The sequence below is a fragment of the Berghia stephanieae genome, chromosome 9 (genome assembly GCF_034508935.2).
Source record: "Berghia stephanieae isolate SIO BIC M18660-M18661 chromosome 9, UCSD_Bste_1.3, whole genome shotgun sequence".
In the NCBI taxonomy this organism is placed as follows: Eukaryota; Metazoa; Mollusca; class Gastropoda; order Nudibranchia; family Aeolidiidae; genus Berghia; species Berghia stephanieae.
In genome coordinates this window covers 29890023-29905670 of record NC_088368.1, presented here as the reverse complement: position 1 = coordinate 29905670, position 15648 = coordinate 29890023, and the positions used below count along the sequence as shown (strand labels likewise).

General features: G+C 39.2%; 1 protein-coding gene across 1 annotated transcript in view; it reads left to right on the top strand.

Moving 5' to 3' along the window:
- Positions 1–15648, top strand: part of LOC144980026 (band 7 protein AGAP004871-like) — a 99890-nt gene that overhangs the window by 77404 nt on the left and 6838 nt on the right. Inside the window, exons 4-5 of the mRNA XM_078927482.1 lie at positions 866–938; positions 4122–4204. Of these exons, the coding sequence (XP_078783608.1) occupies positions 866–938; positions 4122–4204 (156 nt within the window). The remainder of the gene's footprint in view (positions 1–865; positions 939–4121; positions 4205–15648) is intronic.

Here is a 15648-nt window from a genome sequence, read left to right as displayed (position 1 = left end):
CGGAATTGGATTCAGTAGTCTGATGTCACGCCGCCAGGCAACGGCGGCCATCTTGGCTCTAAACAAAGAAAATCATTACTTTTTGTTCTTCATGCTGGCTAGAACTTTTCATTCCCTTTTCATATGCCTTTTGATCAGAATGTGTAAAAGTCAAAACATGATCATTTTTTAATGTGTTTTTTTCCTCTGGAAGCGTTTTTATGCTAGCCGGAGAAATATTTCATACGGGCGTGCGCGATTCCGATAGTTTAGAGCCAGTGTTACTAAGTTACCATGCGTCATTAGGAAGGAAGTGACGTTACGACTATTGAATCCTATTGAGATAGGTATTGAAACGGACACTATAATGCAACCGTCTATTTTGTGCTCCACTAGTTCTTATGTGGGTTCTGGAAATTTAAAAATCTAGACGTGTTAAAGTTGATCACCCCTCTTGGGGGCAGCGTGGCTCAGCGGCACGGTCTTAGCTTCGTACCCAAAAGGTATCGAGTTCGATTAGCCGCCTCGTTGTGTGGCACTGAGCAAGTCACCTCGCCCTAGCTCACTTTGTGGCGCTGCACTGTGGCTGACGCCTGGGTTATTCCAGTCTTCCCTTGGGATAGACCCTAAAGACAAATTTCCCCTTGGGGATGAATAAAGGGAAGTCTATTATTTATTTTATTTATTTAAAAGATTTTGACCCCCCCCCCCCCTTTGTTGACGTCATAACTACATACTGGAATCGATATTATTAATCTTTTATACTATCTTGTAAAGTAAGATTAGATCTCCTCTAAGTCTTCTGTACTTCATTTCAATTATCTCTCCCCCCCCCCCCCCCCCCCAACCCCTCCTTTTACCTTATTCTGCCCTTTTTCTATTTCAGGTGGTCCAGGAGTATGAGAGGGCTGTTATATTCAGGCTTGGTAGGCTATTGCCAGGTGGAGCTAAGGGACCAGGTACGATCAGAAATTCTGGTCATTTAGATAAAGAATTACATTATTGTTTTACCCAACAACGGGGGTCCCGATAGCTCAGTTGGTAGAGCACTCGCTTCACACGCAAAGGGACCGAGATCGATCTCGGGTGCAGTCGAGATTTTTTTCTGACACCGCCCCCCCCCCCCGCCCCTCTGTCCACTCATCAGTGAATGGGTAACTGAGTCTGTTAGATTTGGCGGAAAGTACTTTGTGATAGACTGGCGTCCTATCCAAAGGGTAGCAAGCAATTGCTATTGTCCGTTTTACGCTAATGAAACCGAAATAAACTCTGGCTCCATGGACCTATTGGCTCTGAGGGTCTTTTAAAATCTTTGTTTGACGTCGTTACCCCATTATTTTTTTCTTTCTTTCGTTTATTGTTGTTGTTGTTGTTGGACTAGGAAGGCTTATGAGCCCGAAATGTTCCATTTTATTTGTTCTTGAAACTTTAAGCTGATAAAGTCATTTTTTGTTCAATACTTTTTTTTTTACAGTTCATTGTCTCTATCAGCTTAGCATTACTTTCTATGAACGTGTATAAAACGATTTAAAAGATGGGAGTCGCTCAAACGCTTAAAGACGTTTCGAAAACAACGCCGATTGGAAGATATTCACTAGTTAATGAGAATACTTATGACATATATATATATATATATATATATATATATATATATATATATATATATATATATATCGATTCTAAGCATGATATGTAGATTTTAAAGATAAAAAACGGCTGTCAAACAAGTTCCGTTGCATGGCAATATTGTCGAACCTTTTTATTATTTTTTATTAATCTCTTGTTAATTTTTACATCACTATCTAGTTGTAATATTAATCGGACCGTAGTTGATAGTCTAAATCATTTATTTCGTTTGGGTTTTTTTGGGGTTTTTTTTGGGGGTTTTTTTTTGGTTTTTTTTTTTCTGCAACCACTTGTCACCTTAATATGCTTAAAATTTCTGTCTTTCCACCTCTTATGTACGACGTCATCATTTGATAATGAACGAACATAATCACCATGGTGATAGTGATACTAAGCTGCTAGAAGCTGCAGCTGTGGACTGTAAAAATAAAGAAAGTGATAAACACAAATTAATATAACCGCTTAAAAAAAAAAAACAAAAACAAAAAACCCACAAAAAAAAACAACACAAACCCAAACACGGAACATTTCGAATTCAAAACCCTTCTTCAGCCAACAACAGCATTAAGAACAAAAAAAAACCCAATAGAAACATCTTTTAAAAAACCCAAAAAACAAACAGATCGACGATAGAGAAATAATCTTTACGTCCTGTCTATAAAACAATCTTGGAACAAGATATATGTTTTTATTGGGGGTTTTTAAATTGTTTTTTGGCTTAAGAAGGGTTTTGAGCCCAAAACTTTTGTGTTCGGTATTTTGTTGAAGCTCAATTTTTATTGAAGCTGTTATATTCATTTTTGTTTATCACTTTTAACTTAGGCGATGCTTTTGTTAACATGGAGTTTCGTTTTTGTTGACACATTTATCGAGACATTAATTGAGGCATACTGAGACATTGAATGAGATATTAATTGAGACATTCAATGAAACAATCAAGCTATCGACAGATAATATTTTTATTGTGGCAACAAGATAACCTGCGCCAAGTTTTGGGTTGCAACACGTGACGGTTGTCATGGCAGCAGATTATTGATATTCTCGTCGGGGCAGCCTGAAGTGTTGTCAAATGTTACAGGTGTTTATTGTGTGACAACGACATGTACTTTATTCTCTTTTTTTTTTTATTATTATTCCTTCAGAGCCATAATAGGCACATGGAGCCGGAGTATATCCCGGTTTCTATAGCGTGAAACGGACAATAGCAATTTCTTGCTAACGTTTGGATAGGACGCTAGTCTATCACAAAGTATTCCGCCAGATCTATCAGACTCAGCTACCCGATGACTGCTGGGTAGACAGGGGGATCAGAAAAAATCTCTACTGCACCCGGAATTCGAGCTCGGTCCCTTTGCTTATGAAGCGAGTTCTCTACCAACTGAGCTATCGGGACCCCGACTTTATCTCTCTCCTTACCAGCCATTTTCAGGATTTTCCCCAAATCTTCACACCTAACTAACACAAAAATATATATTTTATCACTCAAACACAATAGCAGTAAATTCTTGCAATAAATAATTTCTGTAGTAAAACATGCTCTACAACACACTGTTCATTTTCTTTAAATTTTATGATGTACAAAAGAAATTTGAATAAGAAAAATGTTGGTTGTATCGTAACGAATGTGACGACTCTCCTATAGTTGGTGAGAAAATGGTTATTGGGTCGGTTTTATTGTTTGGTTTGGTTACACGTTTCGTCCAGGGTGTTGGGGGTTTCAATCCTCGGTAGTTTTGGAGGGGCTTCCATTATTTTTTTCACCAGGTTTGAGTAGTCTCGAGTCATGTGTCATGGCACTCCTCTTCGGAACTGTAGGCCCCTGGTTCGAGTCTCTCCGTAGGCGGTACCAAGTTGGAGTCCTTTGTAGAAGGCCCTTTACCTACATTCTTTCATCGTACTCAGGTAAAATGAGTACCTGAACAGTAACAGTGTTGACTCCGTCTAAAAAGTTGTAGTAGCACCGCTCATTCGTCATGGCTTTTCCTGCATTATAAGTGTTGCTCGGAACGCTTCGTAAAGCGTTTTGAGCTTAATTTGACAGTTTAGTGATTCTAACCAAGGTAGTTTTGAAGATACGTTATTTTTTCATAAGTGTACGTATACAACTCGTTCCATTGCATATCAACCCGAGGATGTAAGGGGGTGTAGAACCCCTCTACCCCCCCCCCCCCCGCCCTCTAAAAATCCCACTAAATTGGAACAATTCATCGTCACCACCACCACCAACATCACTACCACAATCACCACCGCCACAAGCATCATAAACACTACCACCACCACCACCTCCTCCAACAACAACAACAACATCATACAATCATCATCATCATCATCATCATCATCATCATCATCACCATTACCATCATCACCATCATCATCATCATCATCATCATCACCATCATCATCATCATCATCATCATCATCATCATCATCATCATCATCATCATCATCTCTGTTATCACGTTGATAGCTATCCAAATATGTACATATAACCAACGTCTTCTCAATCCCTGTTACAGGTATATTTTTCGTCATGCCTTGCATTGAAGAATACACCAAGGTGGATCTCAGAACTGTCTCCTTTGATGTCCCGCCACAGGAGGTAATTGCCACTCTCTCTCTCTCTCTCTCTCTCTCTCTCTCTCTCTCTCTCTCTCTCTCTCTCTTTCTCTCTCTGTCTCTCTCTCTGTCTCTCTCTCTCTGTCTCTCTCTCTGTCTCTCTCTCTCTCTGTCTCTCTATCTCTGTCTCTCTCTCTCTCTCTCTCTCTCTCTCTCTCTCTCTCTCGATCGATCGATCGATTTGTATGACCCTCATCTTGGCAAACAAAAAAAAAAAAATCCCCAAAAGTCACAAACCTGGTACTTTCGCGAAGGTCACATTTTTAAATACGTGTTTTTCCAGAGTAGGGAAGTTTACTGGGTAACCACAATATGCAGTAGTAACAAATGGTTACATCTTCACGCAGGAAGTCTCCAGCCAGACTTTAAATTGTTCGCCGCAGCTGAGGACAGCCTCGAAACCTCCCGCCAATCTTGTCACAGGGCAGTGCATGCAAGGCTATGTGGTCTTCTGTCTCTGGCGTGTCCTGACAGTGGGGGCAGTCGGCTGACTCCCTCAGACCCCATCGATGCACGTTTGCAGCAGTCTAACACAGCAGCATCTCCACATAAAAGCAAAGTTAACGATTATGTTCCCGAGCTACAACGAACGACGAACGACGAGGAAGTAAACGAAGATGAGTCTTAGGACATATCTTCGTTTTTTTAATTGTTGTTCGTCGATCGTTGTCGGTTGGGAACGTAACCGTTAACTCGCTAATAACGGATTGAGACGGAGGAAGAAAACCAAGATGAATCTCCGGACAGATCTTCGTTTTTTTTTTTTCCTTTGTCGTTCGTCGATCGTTGTCGGTTGGGAATGTAATCGTTAACTCGCTAATAACGGATTGAGGCGATGGTTTACAGCACATGTACATAACAACGTCACTGAGAAATCTCTTGTATTTGCCAAAACAGATTGCGAAATTAAAATCCCGCATTAAAACTATATAATATTAATATTATTGTATTAGGTATTGCAAAATCTGGTTGTGACAATGGACAATAATAGGCGTCGCCGGTATATACCGGCGAGAAACATGTGAAAGGGTTAAACACATTATTGTGACGTCACAGCCTTTTGAGTCTCGAAATAGTTTCCAATGAACGTGATTGTGAATTGAATAATTCAAAGAGTGTGTGTGTGTGTGTGTATCGCGGTGTCGGGTTTTCACTACGTCATTCATTGAATCAATTCACAATTATTAATGCCAATGTGCAATTCGATAAGTTTATTTTATTTTATTTTATTTTTTTTAACTAGACCTAACTTACAGCAGCTCTGTGTTTAGGTTGCCAGTGCTAACTATTGTCAACTGTCTGCTGTCGGTGGGTTTTTGTCGGTCGTGATACGTGAATCAACGGTAATATGTAGGATATATAGTCAACATTTAATTTATATTCAATAATAATGTGACCCATCCATTAATTATATCGTGGTGAACAGGATACAAAGTCAGTAACCTTAGAGTAAAGTTAAAATGACGAGAATTGAGAAAGTCCAGTTTTTGACATCTCAAGAAACTACATTCATTCTCTTCCACATTTTCTCGAGCGGCAATATGGTCTAGCGGTATGACACTCGCTTTCGAATCAGAAGGTCCAGGGTTCGAGCCTCACTTGGCGCATAGTTGAGTCCTCTTTACTCACATTCTCTCACCTGTACTCAGGTGTAAAATTTACCCCGAGTTTCATAGCTGTGGCAAAAAAAAAAATGAATTTCTATCGCATTCCGACATTCCGACATAATTCCGATTTGAGACGGTGGGACACAAACTTTTAAAGTGCGACTATGTTAACTTGTGGTATGACACTCGTTTCCGGATCGGGAGGTCCTGGGTTCGAGCCTCACTCGGCGCATAGTTTAGTCTTTGGAAATGACTCTTTACTCACATTCTCTCACCGTAGTCCGATGTAAAACGAGTACCTGGCCGTTACCAGCGCTGTTTCTGTCCGAAAAAATTGTAATATCACCTAACAGGCATCATGCCACGTCCTACATGTTAAGTGTTGCTGTTGGACAGGGACCCCTTGTAAAGTGCTTTGAGCACGTTTAGTGGATATTGCTCAATATAAAAGCTCAATTAAAAAAAAAAAATTAAAACTTATGCCCTTCCGCCACGACATCGCCTAAACATTCCACGAATGAATATTATAGATAATTCATCAAACATGGTGTCTGATGTCAATAGGAACGCCAAACGCCAATGTTTTCCAAGTGAACAAATTTGGGGGTGAATAATCCCTGCCCAAGGAAAAAAACGAAAGTGCCTGAAGCCGGGCTCGAATCCGGGACCTTCCGGGTCACAATGCAATGACTTAACCACTCGGCCACTTCGCCCCCCCCCCCCCCCCCCCCACCCCCCAACTTGGGTTACAAACTTATGTCACATGAAAAATGAAAGTTGTTACGTGAATACAAACTCGCCACGAATAGTCTTCAACAGTCGTAATGTCACTTCCTTCCTAATGACGTATGGTAACTTAGTAACACTGGCTCTAAACTATCGGAACAATGGCGGACGCCGTATGAAATATAGCCCCGGCGAGCTTAAACGCGTATCCAGAGGAAAAAAACCCCATCAATTTGATCATGTATTGACTTTTACACATTCTGATCACAAGGCATATGAAAAGGGAATGAACAGTTCTAGTCAGCATGAAGAATAAAAAGTAATGATTTTCTTTGTTTAGAACCAAGATGGCCGCCGTTGCCGGGCGCGTGACATCAGACTACTGAATCCAATTGCAACCAGATAGCACTTTATTTTTAAAAACAGTTATAGATAGCACGAAGTTGGCGTCACTCAGGCCGCCTTTGTTATTGTTTTTTGCCATCCGTGTTTATGAGTAATTCTCTCTAAACTGTATTAACCAGACTATAGATAGTATGCGCTTGGCTAAGAAGCTCATAACATTGCCATCCGGAAGTATAACTGACCAACACACAAAACTGTGTATACCCATGAACGTTTATAGTCTGGTTAATACAGTTTACTGAGCATTACTCATAAACGCGGGGGCAAAAAACAATAACAAAGACCTGTGTGACGTCATCTTCGAACTATCTATAAAAGTTCATGGTTACACATAGTTTTGGGTGTTGGTCCGTTATACTTCCGGATGGCAATGTTGTGAGCTTCTTAGCCAAGGGCTTACTATCTATGGGTTCGTAGATCCGAACCCAATCCAATCCCGTTTTCTGTAGCGTGAAACGGAGGCTTGTTGTCTAATGTTACTCTGGGGACAGGATGACGGTCAGTCTCAAAATAATTTGAGCTCTTCTAGATTTAAGTAATGAAGTGGCCGAGTAGTTAACGTATTATTGCAGCGTGATCCTGAAGGTACCTTGTTCGAGCCCGGCTTTAGACACTTTCACATTTTTTTCCTTGTGCAAGATTATTTACCCCCAATATATGCTCACTTTGGACATCATGGGTGATTCTTGTTGACACTAGACGTTTGATGGATTTTCCATATCCCTTCATGGAATGCCTAGGCAACGGCATCGCACGATGCCGCGCGGAAGGCCTATTTTTGGGGTTTTGTTTTTGGTTTTGTTTGTTTGCTTGTTTTGTTTTGTTTTTGTTGTCTTAAGTGCTTTGAAATGATTTGATATTGATAGCATTACACAAGCGTCTAATATTATCATAAAATGGTGATGGTGGAGGAGGAGAAAAAGCAGTAGTTAAAGGGAAAGGAAAGTGGAGAGGAAAGGAGATAAAGAGTTTATGTATATGTTATGTGTGTGTGTGTGTGAGAGAGAGAGAGAGAGAAGAGACACACACACACACACACACACACACAGAGAGAGAGAGAGAGAGAGAGAGAGAGAGAGAGAGAGAGAGAGAGAGAGAGAAGTGTCAAGAATCCATTGTCTTCTCCAATGTTATGTGTGTGTGTGAGAGAGAGAGAGAGAGAGAGAGAGAGAGAGAGAGAAAGAAAGAGAAAGAAAGAAAGAGAGAGAGAGAGAGAGAGAGAGAGAGAGAGAGAGAGAGAGAGAAGTGTCAAGAATCCAATGTCTACTCGACAACCCTTCCACGCAATCATTGAAGGGTGAGCACAGCGATGATATTTGATGTTTGTCAACACGCAGTCTTTGTTTGATCCGTTCGATGCGAGAGCAGATCATTCAATCAATAAATCACTGATCGATAATCGGTCAACCGGAAAAGTTTACACGCTCTCCTAAAATTAATGATGATTTTTTTTTCAGGACGTGGGTTGTTATTAGGAGACGCCGCAGAGTGGGCTGACTGCCCGCTAGTCTGTGGTGTTGTAATTAATAGGCACAAAAATCGATTTGTAACAGTAATCGCTGATGATTTGGAAGTGTTTTTTTTTTTTTTTTTGCTGGATTTACATCAGATTTGGAGGAAAGTCCTTAATGGATACGTGTCCTGTCCAACTGGTAGCGATCAACCTGGAGAAACTGCGATAGACTCATGCTGGGCTCCGTGGTCAATATGTCTGTAGGTGTGGTCCAGTTCCCTTAGAAGATAAGAAGTTAGGTCAATTTAAAACAAAAGCAAAAAAAAAAAAAAAACCAACTCGTTTTGTATGTATGAATACTTTCTGCATTAACTGCAGTACTTGACTTTCTTGCTACAAGCTGTCACGAGTTCAGTGCCTTTTTGTTAAAAAAGCTCCATTTCGCTGTCTCCTTTGAACATCAACTCAAAGTTCTTTTTAAATTACGTCCATTATATTCCCACATCCGTTTACCATCGTCGTAACGCCATTACCAATTTGTCCTTTCGTTTTCAAGTTTTTAAGGTCTACGCTAGTCGCTTGGCTTGTGTTTTTTGTTGTTTTTTTTTTATTGTATGCGTGTGCTTTTTTTTTTTTTTGGGGGGGGGGGGGGGTGGTGAGTTTTTTAAAAACCGCACTTAGAGTTGTCAGATTGTGTTATTAATGCCTTTTGGTTTTTGTTACAAAATCTAATCTCTGTCATAGTAGTTCGTTTGAGAGTAGGCATGATGAATGTGACAACCAATATTTCTTTAATGGTTTTACATAAAGAATAGTTCTGCTTTTATTTTGACATTTCAAGAAATCACAGTTTTTGCTATAATCAGAAGCAATCTACCCAAAAAAAAAACATTATAAAAGATTAAATCTATAACTGGCATCGTATCTCCAATTCGTTTGGTTACTTTATGCTACCAGTTGTATAAATTATTTAACTGATTTCATTTGCTATAATATTATATATGCCGCTAATGTGATAATAACAGCCATGAATCATCAATAGCATCAAAATCACTTAAAACCAAGGCATCGTACACTGAATTTTGAGAATCATGAATATCAGAAATCCCGTCACTGTAAGATATCACCCAGAACCATGGAACAGCACTCTGGTCAATCAAATTATTACTACTATCATGATATCTGGAAGACAATCTTTACAATATATCAACCATAATCACGAAAAAGCACCTTAGACTCTAGACAATGTGAATACTACAACCATAAATATCAGGACTACGGAATAGAGCCTTGGACAATTGGATGATTACAATCATGAGTATTAGAAAGGTCATGACTTTTAGAAATTACCTAAAATCATGGAATAGCGCCCTGGATAATGATATTGTTACAACTATGAATATCAAAAATCCATCACTATGAGAGTTCACCAAGAGCTAGGGAAAAGTACCTTATACAATATGAATATTGCAACCATAAATGCCAGGACCATGGAATATCTCCCTGGACAATGAGATTATTACAACCATGAATATCAAAAAAGCCATCGCTGTAAGATACACCAAGAATCATGGAGGTGCACCCTGATTAAGGGGATTATTTCAACAATTATTATGATATATTACATATACATGGCGGAGGTACACCCTGGGCAATATAATTATTACAACCACAAATATCAGAAACCTGTTAGACTGTAAGATATCACTAAGAACCAAGGAGGTGCACCCTGAACTAGGGAATCATTACAACCATTGTTATGAGATAACACCAGAAGTCATGGAGACGCACCGTGGACAATGGGGGATTATTACAACCATTATTTTGAGATATCACCTAGAATCACGAAGATACACCCCGGGTAGTGTGATTGTTACAACCATGAATAACAGTGACCCATCACTGTAAGATATCGCAAAGAATCATTGGGGTGCAACCTGGACAAAGGTATCATTACAACCATTATTATGAGATATCACCGGTCATGGAGGTGCACCCTTGGCAATGTGCCATAAATATCAGATATGACTATCCCTATGAGATATCATCTCGAAGCTTAGCCTCTCATGAAGAAGAGAAGCCAGCGAACAAAGTAACGAATCAATAATCTTCATCTTATCTCTTATCTAGTCTTGGCTTATTACAACAACCGATAAAGTATCGATGTCAGATTGCAACCTCAAATCTGAGATAATATCATCAAATCTCATGAGATATCAGTCAGATAACCATGAGATAGCATCATAAACCATGACATAACACACATAACACTCATGACTATGGGATAGCAACGATCCAGAAAGTCAAGAGTTGACAAATTGACTCTTATTCCAGGAGAGGCGATCAATTCCTGTCGTTTATTCCAGACTTGTTAAATGGGGAGATGGGAGGAAAATTGACTGGGGTCTCCTGGGTAATGTAGGGAATATTTTGGTAGAGGAGGTAATTTTGGGTGGCGGTCACATTCAGCTGCCACTTCATCTATTTTTAGACAAATTCTGCCGGATTATTTGTTGTTGTGAACTTATCGACATGCGAAAGGAGTAACTAATCCACACGCCTATGATTCGAAAGTTAGTGGGTTTGGTTCCTTACAAAGACAATGAATTGGGTTTTAACATTACGATAATTGAGAGCTCGGTCCTATTTTTTTCCTGTCGCAGAGGGAATTTTAAACTTGTGCGGCTATGTGTTCTTGTGGCATGCCACTCGCTTTCGAATCGGAATTTCCGGGGTTCGAGTCTCGTTCTGAGCGGTGCATAGTTGCACCTTGGAAAAGGCTCTTTTCTCACATTCTCTCAACTTACTCAGGTGTGAAATGATTACCTGACCGTTAATAGCGTTGTCTATGTCCGAAAAATTGTAATATCGCCTAATAGGCGTTGTTATGTCTTGTCCTACATGTTAAGTGTTGCTGTTGGCTAGGGATCCATTGACGTCACAGATTATGATTCTGGGTGGGGATCCTAACCTCCCATAGCGGGCAGGGGGGTCCATACTGTGTCTTCTATCCCCCTATGTCTGTTTTCCAACATGCTTTCTGTCTTTGTCTTGGAATGAGATTACTTGGTTTTGTCCTGGCCCTGGCCGGAGTCCTGGCTGGGAGGGAAACAGTCAAATGCCTAGTTATTTTTAGAGAGATGTTATTTTTTTCCTTGTAAATCATCTCTCTTATGTATTATTGTATTTGTTATTTTTAATGTATAATGTAAGCATCTGAGTGTATTCCTCTTTGTTGGATTTTGTGCTTGTGTCTGGATGAGACTTATAGGTGATCTCAAGCTAAGTACATTGGTGGTCATCTCTTGGAATCTACATCTGATCCCTATTTGTTCCCAGTTCCCCTTTGTCTTACTTTCTCTTGGGTGCTTTAATTGTAATTCTAGAACTTGTTACGATCCCTTTTTCTTCCTTTTTACTGGCGCTGATATAACCTAAATGTGTTGCAAACGCCGTAAAACCCTTAAAAATAAACAAAACAAAACAGATTATGATTGTAAACATGATATCATTACCCGTTACTATATTATAGGGAGAGGGGTAGAATAATAAGCCTTTACAAATTCCTCTATTATATCAAAGAAACATAAAAGATATTGGTATCTAGAACAATTGAGAATGTGGTGTTTTCTTTGAGAGTGTTTTCACAAATTATGATTGCCTGTTTAAGAAAGACACGAACCTTTTTTATTAATGTGATTTGGCGAAATTGATACGAAATGGTCGTTAGTCTCGGATGGGGGCAGAGTTTAAAAAAAATAAAGGTCTCATGGGAGTGGAAGTTGTGTTTGTGAGTGTGCGCGTGCGGGCGTGCGTCCGTGTGGTTATGTATATTTTTGTGTGTGTGTGTGTGTGTGTGTGTGTGTGTGTGTGTGTGTTTGTGTTGTGTGATAGGTGTAAAGCTAATATTGTAACGCGATGACGGTGGGAGATTGGTTGGATGGATGGGGTTTTTTTTTTAGGAGGGTTGGTTTCTTTTCTTTGGTTTGTTGTTGTTGGAGATAGATCTTGTTGTTATCATTGTGACATTATTGTTGTTATTAGTACAGGTTGGGTAGGTGACTTTGTTGTTGTTGTTGTTATAAGTATTGTTTATATCGTTGTTGTTGTTGTTGTTGATGATGATGATGATGATGATGATGATGATGATGATGATGATGATGGTGATGCATGATGATGATGATGATGATGATGATGATGATGATGGTATGGGTGATGACAAGGTGCTTTAGAAGGCTTGTCCGGCCTACAGATTTCAAATCTTGTCTGTAGATCAGTCACGCTGAATTTTTTTTCAAATTGCAAACCCTCATTCGAAATATTGACCTTTTTCAACGTAATACACATGTTTGTCCATTGTACTGAACCGTAGCCATCGTTAACATAGAGCCTGACACTAGAACCCTCTCGGACTTTTAGTTTGACGTAATTTTTTAGGTTTGTGCAGCGTCTAGCGAGTTGTCGTTAGTAGAGCTCAAGGAAACTAGTGATTCCATTGGTTGAACTATTGAATTCAACTCACGATTTGCTTTCTTTTGCGGCCAAAGACTTGTCTTTTGACGTTATTTTTTGGTCAGTGTCAAGCTATAAGTTAACGATGGCTAGGACTATCGCCATCGTTAACTTAGAGTCTTACGCTAGAACCCACTAGGACTTATAGTTTGACGTCATTTTATAGGATTTTGGACCGTTTCGTGAGTTGTAAGTAGAGATCAAGGAAACAAGTGATTCCTATTGGTTCACCTATTGAATACAACTCAAGATTTGTTTTCTTTTATGGCCAAAGACTTGTCTTTTGACGTCATTTTTTGGTCAGTGTCACCATAGCCATCGTTAACTTATAGCCTGACACTGACCAAAAATTACATCAAAAGACCAGTCTTTGACCACAAAAGAAAACAAATCGTGAGTTGTATTCAATTGTTCAACCAATGGGAGAACTTGTTTCCATGATCACTACTCACGACAACTCGCTAGGCGGTGCAAAAACCAAAATAATGACGTCAAAAGACCAGTCAGTGTCAGGCTATAAGTTAACGATGGCTACGAATGAACACTTCGGATCATCTTCGTAAATTCATAGCCTGACATTGGCCAAAAAAAAATTACGTCATTAAACAAGGCGACAACCACCAAAAGAAAATGAATGGTGAGTTGGATTTTGTGGTTTAACCAATGAAATCTCTTGTTTCCTTGAGCACTACTAGGTGGTGTACGAAATCTAAACATGACGTCAAAATACAGGTCCTAGTCTCAGACCTGCGTAGTACTACGAAAGATTCGTAGAAATACGAATTTCTTTTTTGGCTCAAGCTACAGAACTGCAAACGCCTCATTGATTCAATACATCTTGTCGAGAAGAAAACTTTAATTCCGACGAACCTATACTTAGGACTTTGAGCCGTTTTTGGATCATGCTGAAGGCAAATTGTTTTTGTTTTTTTCTAAAGATTTTAAAATTTGTTTTTTTGTTGTTGTTTTTTCCCCCTTGGAAACTACGAATTTTTAAAATTTCGAGTAGGCAGTTCTGCGGGCTATATAAGATTGCAAAGGCAATGATCGGACCCAGACCAGACCGTAGCCTTCCTTAACTTATAGCTTGACACATCCCTAAAAATTACGCCATAATACAAATACGACGATGACCAAAAATAAAGTGAAAAGTGAGTTGTGTTTGTGGTACTCTAGCAGACAAATTATGTTCCCATTGTTTTGTTTGTTTGTTTGTTTGTTTTTGTTTTGTTTTTTTTTTTTTTGTTTTTTTTTAACGTGAGCTTTTATCTAGAGCATTATACGCTAAACTGGCTCAAAGCGCTCTAAAATGGGTCCCTAGACAACAGCAACATTTAACATCGAGCACGAGACGTGTCGCTTGTTAGGCTAGTTATATTGAAGACAAGTCACTTTTCACTATTCATTTACCCACTCCCCCCCCCCCCACCGTTTGTTTTTGGGGTTTTTTTGGTCTCTTTTTTTTTTGGGGGGGGGGGGTCTTTTCAGTATTATTATTATTTTTTTTTTTTATTTGCCTTGTATTATAAATCGCCCAGTTTTTGCTGGCTGGGGTCAGGGTTGTCAGATTGTTTTATTGATGCCATTGTACAATAATCTTGGTTACAATAATCGTACCGTGGTAACTTGTTTGGCTTATACAAGAATGTTATTGTAGAAAAGGGGATATTATTTTTATTGTTACGATCCATCTTGTTTTCATTGCCCATCTCTCTCTCTCTCTCTCTCTCTCTCTCTCTCTCTCTCTCTCTCTCTCTCTCTATCTATCTATCTATCTATCTATCTCTCTCTCTCTCTCTCTCTCTCTCTCTCTCTCTCTCTCTCTCTCTCAATCAATCTCTCTCTTTCTCTTTGCATGTGTGTGTGTGTGTGTGTACGTGTGTGTATTTGAATATGTATTCTTTAAAAAATAGGGTTGGAGGTGAACATGTAAAATTTTTGCCAGTGGGCCAATCACTGACAAATCTAAAAATCTACAAACCTTTTCACAGATTGATAAACGATTGACTTGCAACCCTTTATCAAATTAAGGGTAGTTCTACCATCCGTTGACTCAAATGATTATTTAGAATATCTGCTAGACATAATGATCGCTCCTTAATTTGACCTTGGTAATTGCCTTGCCAGAGCATTTTGATCGGCCATTTACCGGTTTGTACAGATTGTCTTTTATCAATGAAGTGGCAAATTGGATTGTAATTGCAAAAGTATCATTCGTTTAGCTTAACTGACATAAATTCAGTTTATAATACATTTCCTCTCGGATTTTAATGATTTAAAAAATATAGCCATTTGAGTGAACTCGTTTAATTTTATCTGTCCAATCGGAAGAATACGTTTGTCACCAAATAAAAACATGGTTTAGGTCATGATTCAACACCTTTTAATATGTCAACAGACTTTCTTTTCATCCATTATCGTCAATTAAACAAGATATAGCATTGTATTCGATTCGACAATTTTTTAAATATTTGTAATCTGATCTGATAGATATTGCATAATACAGCTATATTACAAGATTGAATTAGCGTTCTGACGGCCCACTTACTATCCAACTGTCTCTCACTTCACCCGTGGTGTTCAGCTCATTTTAGTTTGAGAAATTCATTTTTAGTTTTAGGCTCACTTTACCCCCACTTTTCTTTCTCTCGAGTAATGTCAAAATTAATAGTTCGATCCACAGACTGGCCGCCATGGGCAGGCCAGATAAATTTGCGCGCACCT